This window comes from Folsomia candida, unplaced genomic scaffold, assembly GCF_002217175.1.
Source record: "Folsomia candida strain VU population unplaced genomic scaffold, ASM221717v1 Fcan01_Sc005, whole genome shotgun sequence".
Taxonomy (NCBI): Eukaryota; Metazoa; Arthropoda; class Collembola; order Entomobryomorpha; family Isotomidae; genus Folsomia; species Folsomia candida.
In genome coordinates, this window is record NW_019091197.1 from 6,149,439 (window position 1) to 6,161,042 (window position 11,604).

The 11,604-nt window shown below is 39.2% G+C and overlaps 2 protein-coding genes across 2 annotated transcripts; both read left to right on the plus strand.

Moving 5' to 3' along the window:
* The first annotated feature begins 1,580 nt into the window (after nucleotides 1-1,580).
* LOC110850451 (interferon-induced, double-stranded RNA-activated protein kinase) lies at nucleotides 1,581-3,841 on the plus strand. Its single transcript, XM_035852387.1, has 2 exons — nucleotides 1,581-3,143; nucleotides 3,217-3,841. The coding sequence occupies exon 1, from the start codon at nucleotides 1,711-1,713 to the stop codon at nucleotides 2,818-2,820; it is 1,110 nt and encodes a 369-aa protein (XP_035708280.1). The 5' UTR covers nucleotides 1,581-1,710; the 3' UTR covers nucleotides 2,821-3,143; nucleotides 3,217-3,841.
* Nucleotides 3,842-9,730: 5,889 nt separating this feature from the next.
* Nucleotides 9,731-11,349, plus strand: LOC110850452 (chymotrypsinogen A). The gene is made up of 3 exons (XM_035852428.1): nucleotides 9,731-9,739; nucleotides 10,316-11,048; nucleotides 11,176-11,349. Exons 1-3 carry the CDS (start codon nucleotides 9,731-9,733, stop codon nucleotides 11,214-11,216), a joined length of 783 nt encoding a protein of 260 aa, XP_035708321.1. The 3' UTR covers nucleotides 11,217-11,349.
* The last annotated feature ends 255 nt before the right edge of the window (nucleotides 11,350-11,604 follow it).

Sequence of the window (11,604 nt, forward strand, 5' to 3'; positions counted from 1 at the left end):
ACCACATTTTTTAGCAATATATAAATAATCTAGACCATGATTGCTTGACTTTATCTTAGCAACGCTCCCAATAATTAATAATATTTGACAGTTTATTCTCCAATCATGTTACAACAAATGGTCTCTTTGAAAAAAATTCATTTTTGAAAAACTAAAATTTACCATTAGTTACGCTACATAATGCAATAAAATAAATTTAGATTTCTTCCAGATTGAAAAATGAAATGCGAGCTAAGATAATGATAGGGAGGATTCTTGCTGAGAAATGAAATTATTAATGGAATTAAGAAAATCTAGAGAACTGACTCAAGGGAAACTGAATTAGCGTGCACCCCATTATAACATATAAATCCTGAAAACTTAAGACGACGGAAGTCGGGGAATGTTATCCAAAAGGTGTCCAAGATAAAATTAGTCTCGAAAATCTAGCCGAAAATATGTGATGACTCACCTACTCCCGAATGTCTGTATGGCGTTTACGAATACGAGAACGAACCTGAGCACGATGGAACAAGCAATGTCACGATCAGGGTTGCCAATGAGACGAGATGGGCCCCGTTTCATCTCATCTCATCACCTGGTAAGATGAGATGGGCCTAAAATTAGCTCATCAGGATGTCGTCTCATCTCATTGCCTCTCATCTCGTCTCATCTCATCTTACTTTAATATGAATTTACTCAAATAGCCATTTACCATGCTTATTTTACATTAAAAATGTACTAGCATAATGTAGTGTAATCTCTGCCGCACATTTTATACTAAGAACAATTCTAGCTTAATAATTATTTATCTGGTGTACTTTAGATAGTTACTAAGATGGTTTTATCTAAAAATATCTTATATCACGACAACTCATCTCATCTCACATTCATTCCGTCTCACTCATGTGCCATCTCATCTCACCTATTTCCAATCTAATCATGAGATGGTCTGATCTCACCAGCATCCCTAGTCACGATTAATGGGAAGATTTTCCTCATCATGTTGCTCTTATACGGCCAAGCTACCAAATAAGATGATCTACACGTTGAGCCATGACCGTGCTAAGAAGGCGTGGACCAGGCTGCCAAAATACGAACTGGTGTGTCCCCACAAAACAAATTATTTTAGTAATTTCCCCAATACGTTCTATGTATCTGTAGAGGAACAATGATGAGCAAACGAGGAAACGGAGGATGCCATTTGGAGATCGAAACTTATTAACTAGAAACGTCATCCATAATAAATTCATTAATTAAGTAAATCAAAATAATAAAAATAATTTATTCCGGGAAATAAAATGACGAATATTAGGTTTTCCTATTTACTCAAGTTACTGATACGCTCTCTAATATTCATTCATCACCGCATTAACATTATCACCACTGGCCTAAATAATTCTTTGCAGTAATACCTATCAATGTTATATTTCAGATCACATATCTACATCTATACACAGACTTACACCATTGTGAAGTTTACTCTAATACGGGTACATATCTGTGTACTGTTTAATTTATTCACCTCAGGTATGTATGTCACGCAAAACCTGCAACTCCAGCTCACCCGTGAGCCAATTATTTTATCAAGTTTGATAACACCTGATAAGATATTCCTCATTCTCACTATTGCATAACCATCCTACTCAAAACCAAATTCATCCTGTACCCACCACCATTTCCAAAAATATTCTCCTTCTTAAAAATAACGAACAATATAACTTTACCACCATGACGACCGTCCCAGACTTTTTAGAAACCGTTTCTACCTACAAATCCTACCTGGGTCACGGCTCCTTCGGATTTGTCTTATTGGCAGAGCACAATGACAAAACTTCCTCCGCTATAAAATTCATCTACCCGACGGACGACGCAAAGAAAAACGTTCAACACCAGCGCGAGGCCACCTTAACCAAACCACTTCGGAGACATGAAAATCTGGTCACCGTCAAGAATTCGGTGTTCCAGAAAACTCTGAATCCATCCCAATTAAACGATATTTTTAGCCATTGCTCCCACACGACCGAAGCTACGTGGAAGGACCTCCCAACAAAGATACAAAATTTGGGTTGGACTTGCATTCAAATGGCGCCCTGTGGCAAAAATTTGTCGCGCTGGCTGGATGATCCCGATTCCAATATCACTTCAGTTTTCGTCCAGCTTAAACAAATTCAAATTATCCACGGTCTCGTTTCCGGGCTGAGGTTTCTACACAGCAACAAAATAATACACCGTGACTTAAAGCCGGGCAACGTCATGTTCACAAAAGAATATCAACTCCCAATCAAAATTGGAGATTTTGGCCAATGTCGCATGGTCCCAGGTCATGAAGACCATACCTTTACCAAGAGTGGCATTGGAACTAGGCAATACACAGCGCCCGAAGTTCTCGACAGGAGAGGTAAATACTCCTATCAATCGGACTTGTTTTCTCTTGGATTAATAATTTGGGTGGTGGTTCTTAAAAATACTCAAGTCCAAAGTCTATTCAATCGATTAGTTTATGATGAAAGTGCCGAATTAGTCAAAGATGATCACCCCCTTATTGGAAAAATTGCTAAGCAACTTGTTACAAGTTTAACTAAAAAAAAGGTCGAAGAGAGATGCCAGAATATGGGTGATGTCGAGAAAATTATCAGCAACTGGGAATCCGTACAAATTACGGAGAAAGAACTACACTGCCGAAACGGGGAAGATTTAATGCTATGCTTGCCATTTGTGTCTCCCGGGTCGACCATTCTCTTAGAAAGTATCGTGCACCAAGGTCAGTTCACATTGATGACAGATAACGTACGCATTGTGGGGAAAGGAGTGCGTCATAAAGTCGCCAAACAGTTTTAGAATTTTTGGAAATGGCTGTTCCATTTCAAACTTGTGTATCTCGCCAACTCCCTCGCTCGACTTTTCCCTTCTAATCTCGGGCTCTGGTTACACGGTGGAAAACATTACTTCCCGTGGTATCAATCTCCGCGGGGATAAATGCACTTTGGCCAATATCTACGTTACCAAGGCCAACATCGGAATCAAAATTTCCGGCAATGGGAATAATATTCGATCCGTAAAATTTGAAAACATTGCCAACACCCTGATTGAGCAGGATAACTACACACAGAACTCCATTTCCGATATTACTCAACTAAATTGTGGCGTTCCATTTGTGACACGTAAGAATTATTAAAACAATTTTATTGTGGCTAAAAAATTATTTAATTTTTGCCTCAAATCTTGTATGATTAGGATTGAAAAGTTTTAAAATAAAGCAGCCAAAAAAGTCTGGACACCTTGTAGTATGTATATATTTATGAGATGATGATGAGATGAAGTGTGTGTGATGATGCAACCGAGTTTTAGATGCACTAATAGTTAGTTAAATATATTAGGGATTAGTTAAATAAGTTAGGGTTAGTGGGATGGGGTTTTAGTTGGTTAACTAAGAGTGTGAAAGTGGGGTTGGTTTTGTGGCGATGGGTCCAAGTTAAGTACCCAATCTCACATTGACCCACCGCGAGTCCCAGTAGTTCTAGTAGTTCTTTCTCTCTCCCTGTTTCTACGGTTCCTGGAATTTGGAGGTGACGCGGGGACGAGAAGCAGATCCGAAGGCGAGAGGAAAACAAGTCGTAAGTCGTAGCAGGGAAGAGACGTGGTCATCCGGTCTCTCTAAAGTTGTTGGGTGTGGACATCCGGCTCAACAACTAGATAGGGTTAAAGATTTATACGGGGGGCCGTATTTTCGTTTATAGTTTTTCAAGGGAGTAACTCGGTCACACGCAAAAGTAGTTCGTCTCATCATCATCTCTTGGGGTTATCTTTTTGTGAAAGTTGGTCTGCTCAATGATTAATAAATAGTTGTTCAAGTCAGTTATCATTGTGTGTGCGGTCACCTCATTTTAGTTGATAAGTCAGTCATTTAGCAGTAGAAACGAACCGGGTGCGAGTTAGGATAACTCAAAATGTGGCAGTTGTAGTCGGGCATAAAACTATACGTCACAACCTTAGCTGAGAAAGTGTGACTGGACGGATTAAAATATATTCTTAAAATTTGCTTTATTTCAATTACAAATTTAACAAACCTTAATTACTGGAGAAACAGATTTTCAGATTTTATTTTATTTCGTCTAGTCACATTTCTCTACTTAGGTATGGGTGTGGTTTTGTAACATTGAAGATTACCATCGTGACGCCTTTTTTTCCTGAAAAACAATTATTATCGCATGACATGGTTTACTTTCATAATGACGAAATCGCTGAAAAGCCACACCCACAGGGGGTGTGGTTTTCAGAAGTGGGGGATGACCATTGTAATGGTTTTTCTCCCCGAAAAATTATTGGAATCGCATTACATGGTTTACTTGAATAATGAGGAAAGCGCTAAAGACCACACCCACTTGGGGGTGTGGTTTTTCATTGTTTAAGGTTACCGTCGGGATGGCCTTTCTCTTCAGGGAAATAATTTGTGTCGCATATTGTACTTTCCTTATCTATTCCAAAAGTCGCTGAGAGCCACACCCCCAGTAACCCCCATTAGGTATTATTTTATTTTAAACTGTAATTACTAAAAACGCGTTTAAATTATCTTATTGCTGTAAAAAATGTTGTTTTGCATAAATATTTGGCTTTTTAATTTTGAAATTGCACATAAGTCATTTTACTGGTTTTTATTGTGCACATAAGTCATTTTAAAATTAAGCATCGACGTCACATAAGTCATTTTAAAATTAAGCATCGACATCACATAAGTCATTTCAGAATTAAGCATCGACATCACATAAGTCATTTTAGAATTAGGGCGACGATATACACTTTTCTTAACTGAAAACTTTAAAAATTAAGTAGTAAATAAGTATGTCGACAATATCACAATTGCCGTCCATTTTGCACAGAATTATGGTTTAAGAAAAATTAACAGACGGTCAGGAAATTTCAAATTTTCTACCGTAAAATCTGCGATGTATATATCCACAGATGAAGATATTCGGTAGCGCTATTCTAGTTCATATCAAACTATTGCATACAAAATCATAATCAATGTTATTGTAAGTGTACTTTGGAAAGACATAACTTGTTACAAGAATCGCATGCATTAATTTTAATACCCAGTCCCAACCTGGATTAAAATATTAAAATATGGATTACGGATTACGTATGCACACTGAAAACCAAACAGCTTCAATAAAGTAAACTCACTACTTTCGATAAGGAATACAATATCAACATGTACCACTCTTCACATAGATTTTAAGCACATTAATTAAAAACTTTATAGTTTTTATGATACTGCGTAAATAAATAAATATGTCCTCTTTGCATAGAAAAGTGTGCTTAGCCACTGCCATCAGTTGCAGACTTTTCTTTTTCCATTTCTTAAACTAAAATAGTTTCAGCTTAATTATCCTAATCGGTTAGGCATGCCAGCACCCGACTGGAAACGAATGTTGTCTTAACATTGCTACAATGTTATGAACATTGTGCTAATATCTACTAATGTTACATTTGGCCACTTTTTTTACCTCACATTAACGTTATTTTAATATTTTTAACGTTATACTAACATCGCGGTAACGTTTCCAGCTAACGTTGTATTAATATTCTCCGGATAACATTCACCAAACGTTCATATAACATGAAAAATTTCGCTAAAAGCAATATTATATCAACATCATAAATTTCCCTCGGGCGTAGATAAGCAAATAATCACGCTGTCCATATCCCAACCCCAGATATTATGTACACGATGCTTTGATACCTTGTAACTTTGAAAGGTAAAATTATATTTTAATACTTAATTAAATTCGGCCAATTCATCACATGCTGCCCAAGGGTAGCAAAGAGATTAAATCGAGTGCGGCGTGGCAGCTGTCAAAATTTATTTCATGTAAACTGTGTAGTGGTTCGTAAATTTATAACATTTATATTTTACAGGAACAAATTAAGTTTTTGTCAATTTTTAAGTAGTTTTAAGTACTGGCGACCAATAAGGAGTTCACTAACAAATTTTAACTATTTAGAATCATCATATATATTATTTAAATAAACAAATTATGGCTCTTAAAATTCTAAAAATTATGCAAATTAAATACAATATGCAATCCATTTAAAATACATGCCTCCTAATCACAACTAATTCAATCTTTGTTCATATTATCGTCCTACATTTTTCAAGCTTGGTTTTTACATTCTAATTTACAGAATATAAATTACATAATATTTTAATTATATTTAAATTTGTGCATGAAATATGGCTTCCACATAACCCGTTTCCGGGTATAGAAATACGTAAAAAATATAGAAGTTGTCCTAAATAAATATAATATTTTTAATGATCGTTTCTATAATTTTTGTGGACAACTATCTATAACTAGGCTATTTTCTGGTGCCCGTGGCACCAGGACTACTCCCGTCACGTCTGCATCAAAACTTATCTATTATTACCGTTGACCAAATTTATAATTTCGCATTACCCCCATATTTTGGTTTTTATTTATTTATTTTTTTAAAAAGTTCCTTATTATACTATAGTCAAGTAGTTGACTTGGTTTGGTTGCGACCAAACCACGACCAAACCAAAACCAAACCAATACTACCATCAGCATGGTCCACCATATAGTTGACTTGGTTTGGTCGCGACCAAACCACGACCAAACCAAGAAACATGGTAGTTGCAACTGGCTCACATCTTATCTCTTCCATGCTGTGAGTAATACATTGAAGGGATCCGTTTGCGCCAGACAGACAGAACTGGGCTAATATATAAGTTAATTATTTGCCTCTCATTCCCACTATTAACAGATACCTAACCAAAATTTTGACTAATTGTTCCATACAATCTGCTCCACATTTGGTACATGTTTTGAATTATTATACTAATTACTTCAATAATTAGAGACCTTGCCCGCCGGCTGGCTATTCCAAAGACATTCTTTAAATATCCTAAGCCCCCCAGTACTCTCGTCTTCTTTTCCTTCCTCACAATAAGTTTCCCGATTTCACCCACATAACAAATTAAACCCACAAGTACCCCCACGCCAAAGATAATGAAGCATATTTTCAAATTATCCACCTCCACCGCTGCAAAGTCCCCGCTAAACTGATTCTCCGCCAAGAAATCCTTCCCACTCATCACTATAATTCCATAATAATTCAAACCGCTAACATTACCTAGTTGATCGCTAGCTTTCAATGCTACAATAGTCTTATGGAAGTAACTATTTCTCCTCCAATTTTCATAAATCCCGCTCTCCCACAACCTCGCCAACCCCTTCCTGATCATCCCCGTGTACTCATTACTATCCATACACCAGGGAACCTGACTCACCAAGGAGTTTATCCTCCCCTCCATTTTCTTCTCCTGGATCACATAATCAGTATTCCGGCTCACCAGGAACTTCATGCTGTCCGAAACCCCCTTGGCGTTTAGGGCCGCAAAAGTGTCGGGCATTTGAATCAACCCGCGATCAGTAGCGACAGGTTTCCCCCGACTAAAATTTCCCACGACCGCCTCCACGTCTCCCATTTGTAGGATCGTGCTCGCATTGAGTCGGTTAAAAAACTGGGCCAGCGGACCCTCACCATCGCCCAGATCTGACAGCACCTCATTCTTCAAGGTGGAGAATACCTCCTGGTACACCCTATAGCGGGTATTCGTCGTAATCATGACACCCGACCCGTCCAACGCTTCAATCGAGTCCGGCGTCGCAGGCGGAGTTTCCAGTACAAAGTAGGAAAGCAGGTCGCCCTTATAGCAGGTCGAGATTATCGCTAACGTCAAAGTCCACGTGGTAATCAAAACCGTGACCTTATCCGGTAGAATCTTCCCCCTTTCTGGTGCTGAATGCTGAGACTGGTCCAGCATCACGGAGAAAACTTTGAACAGAGTGCCCCCAATATTCCCCCGCTCATCGGACAGTCCTAAAATAAAGACGAATGTGACCACGAACCCGACCACAACGCCTAGCCAAATCCAGGTATCTAGTGGTTCCACCAGCCTCCCGAAATCAAGACCCCCCCCTCTTCTTGGTGTAGATTACCAGTCTAAACTCCAACGTATATATCGCGTGATTTAGCAATTGCACCTTCATGATACTCCTGGCCGGAAATTTATTCTTGTAAAACATTCCCCGCGCCGGTTCACCAAACATGACATACGCCAAAAACTGCTGCCCCTTATACTGCCTAACTAACGAATAGTTGAAGTGGGTGCTCAACACGTATGCCGTGCATGTCGGGAAAAACGTCGCTAATCCGGAATAACGGGCTGAACAGGAAAGTATTTCTTCACTGAGAGATTCTGGTTTAACGCTAAGGTGTAAAATGTGGGCCAACGATTTCTCCAACGGGGGGAGTATTCTGATAGTACCGCGACTACTTTCCGCCAATGTGGCCGGCAGGATAGGAATTGGTGCCCCTACCGAGGTGCACATGCGGAAGAGGGCTTTCCTAGGTTCATCCCAGAGGAGGATCGTGGACGTCACGTAGTACGAATATACTCGCATCGAGGGGAGCAGATGATATCCGGGCCAACGGGAATGGATAAGGATGAAGTGGGGGTCCAAATCTTGGTCGGCGAGCCCGTAGAGGACGTAGAACAGGTCGGGATACCAGGGAAGGGCGTAGAGATCCACGACGAAAATAATGCAGGGGTCCGTGCGCCGGGCCGCCATCCAGATTAAATTGATCGGAGAAGTGTCCCTCGTAACGCGGAATCTGTGCCATGTCCCATTAGTTTTGTCGAGTACGAAGGAAGTTCCAGTTTCGAACTCGCTCGGAAAGTAATTCTTTCTGAAATCTGATAAAATGTTGATAATGCAACCATCGAAGATCTTGTGGTTCATGATGCTAAATAAGTCTGTTACTGCTTCGATTTCAATAGGGATTTGTAAGAGTAGGAGATAAATAAATGATTGTAGTTTCCATTCCATTTTTCTGTAAATAAGATTTATAATTTTTTAACTCATTATTTTTCGGAAATAAATAAGGGATTGAGATTTACCGAAATATTTCTAAACCTTGGAAAAGCAAATTGCGTAGGAGAGAACAGTAAGAACTAAATCCAAGTGACGCTTAATCCAATGGGATTCTGACGCCCACACTTTTTATTTTCTAACAGCGTTTCACAAAGTAAAACCAACTTTCCCAACATATCTAATTAGCAAACTTTACCGATTCTAATGGGCTCAATAACAGGAAGGAGACCAATAAAATTACATTCACGTGCCACGGGCAAATAAGTCTGATTTAGTGGCTATTCTACAAAATTGCAAAAGTTATTCATACAAGAAATTAATATACAAACAAAGTGAAGCATACATACACATATTTATCTTCAAAAACAATTTGGGCATTCACATTTCATTCGTTGTGATGCCTGCATTAAATAATTTAATTGATTCAGTTTTCTTAATGAATGCATCGATTACTTCCTGCAACAAGTTACGCATATATGAAGGATTTACAAAATTAAATACTATTTGTGTCGCAGATCACCTCTTTGGAAGCAATAATTGGCCAAGATTACGGGGTTTAGTTTCATCGGTGACACGCCGTCACCAAACAAAATTTATTCCTGATGAACTACTAACAGATTTTAACACAATTTTAAAGTATAATTAAATACTCCATGACGTCTAATTTTAAATATATGATTTATCATTGTATCAATACCTCAGAATGTATGAATAATGAGCTGCAATAAAGATATGCAAATAATGGCCTTCTATCCTGTGATGTCAGCAATCTATTATAGTTCGCGTATGCCATGCCAGAGGTATTTATGTATATTGAGCAGATTTAATTAGATTAGCAAATATCGGGACATCTACATCACAGGTGAGGTACACAGAGAACCAGGATTTACAGAAATTATAGATTCTACTCACTGAATTATTCATATTTAATGATTTGTCTTTGATCTAATAAGAATTTTACATAACACATTCTCGACATCACCCAATAGTCAATTGTCACGAAATAAACCATATGTCTTCACTACACGTGTATAAATTGACACTTAATTCATATCCACATCTCAGAATTCCCTACAATCTCCCTCATTACACAAGTACTCCTAAATCATGATGGCTAGTTCACTTATTTGACATTCTTCCTAGTCATCATAGGATATATTTCCGCTAAAAACTTCTCCGGAAACCAGACTCTTCCAGAAACCCGACAGTCATCATGTTCCTGTGGAGTGGTAAGTTCCCTTGGAAAACCAAATTGTACAACATGCGATAACCTTAAATCCGTGCCCCCCAAGCTCTGGGAATTTCTAGCAAATAAAAATCTCTGTTGTAACTAAAACCTGTCATAACTAACTCGTCCCAATCCTTGTCTTATTTAGTCGCGGATCCCGAAAACTACCCGCGTCATTAACGGATCCCCCGCCGTCCCCTCCGAATTTCCGTGGCGTTGCAGCTTACACATCAATGACAAAACCTCCTTCATGTGCACCTGCACCGTCATCTCTCCCAGCATGGTCCTCACCGCGGCGCACTGCCTCAGCGGGATTAGCACCTCGAGTCGTCTTCTCATCAAAGTGGGTGCCATCGACAAGGGGGCAACAACCGAGGGGGGCACAAGCGTCTGGATGTCCACCAAGGGATACGTCAAGTATCCCTTGTACGACGGGAAGCAGAAGCACGACATTGCTCTCGTCTACCTGGCCACGCGGCTCACATTCTCGCCCTCCATCCACCCCGCATGTCTTCCATTTTCATTAAGATCCAGAAAGTTGGAGGGCAGCGTGGGCACCATTTCCGGCTGGGGACTAACTCAGTGGGGCGGATCCGCTTCGGAAAAGTTGATCAAGGCTGATATGCCCGTCCTGGCGGAGGACGTGTGCCGCAAGATGTATGGCAGTTACTGGCCGGAAAATAATCTTTGCGTTGGTGGGCAGGGGAGATCGGCGTGTAAGGGGGACAGCGGTGGTGGTTTGGACATTGTGGTCAATGGCAGGTCGTACACAGTTGGGGTGGCACAAGGCGTTGCACCACAATGTATGACCAACGTGCCCAACATCTACATGAAGGTGGCTAATTATTTGGATTGGATTTCCGGAATTTCGCGTCTTGTCCGTGAGTTTATTTAGTAGAGTGGAAACTTTGTATAGCGTGGTGTACAAAGCTTCCACTAGTAATTTTTTATTATCATATGATCATAACCAACTTGAGAATTGATAGTTGTTGCATTTTTATTTTTTAGGATGGAGAAGAACTCTGTCAACTTTGAGATGTTGTGGATAACATTCAAAATTGTATGCCACCAATACCGGGAATATTTAAATGGATGAATAATGTACTTCTAAATAATTTATAAATTCGTTAATTTGTAATTGAGCTATTTAAAAAATAATAGATGAAATTATTGCAAACATAATTTTGTTACTAAAATGTGTAATTGACACCGTTATTTTATCAGAAGATAGTATTTCTTTACTGCATGGAGAATTTAAGCATGTCTTAATACTGGACATAATTTTTAAACTAAATGTTAAAATACACCTCCGCAAAATTCCCAATGGTGGGACTCCCTCGGTTGGTGGGAGCAACTTCCCATTTTCGAGGCTGGGGTTTTGTAGCCCTTCTCGTAATACAGGATGCAATTACCAGATCAGTTACCTCAGTGTAGGCG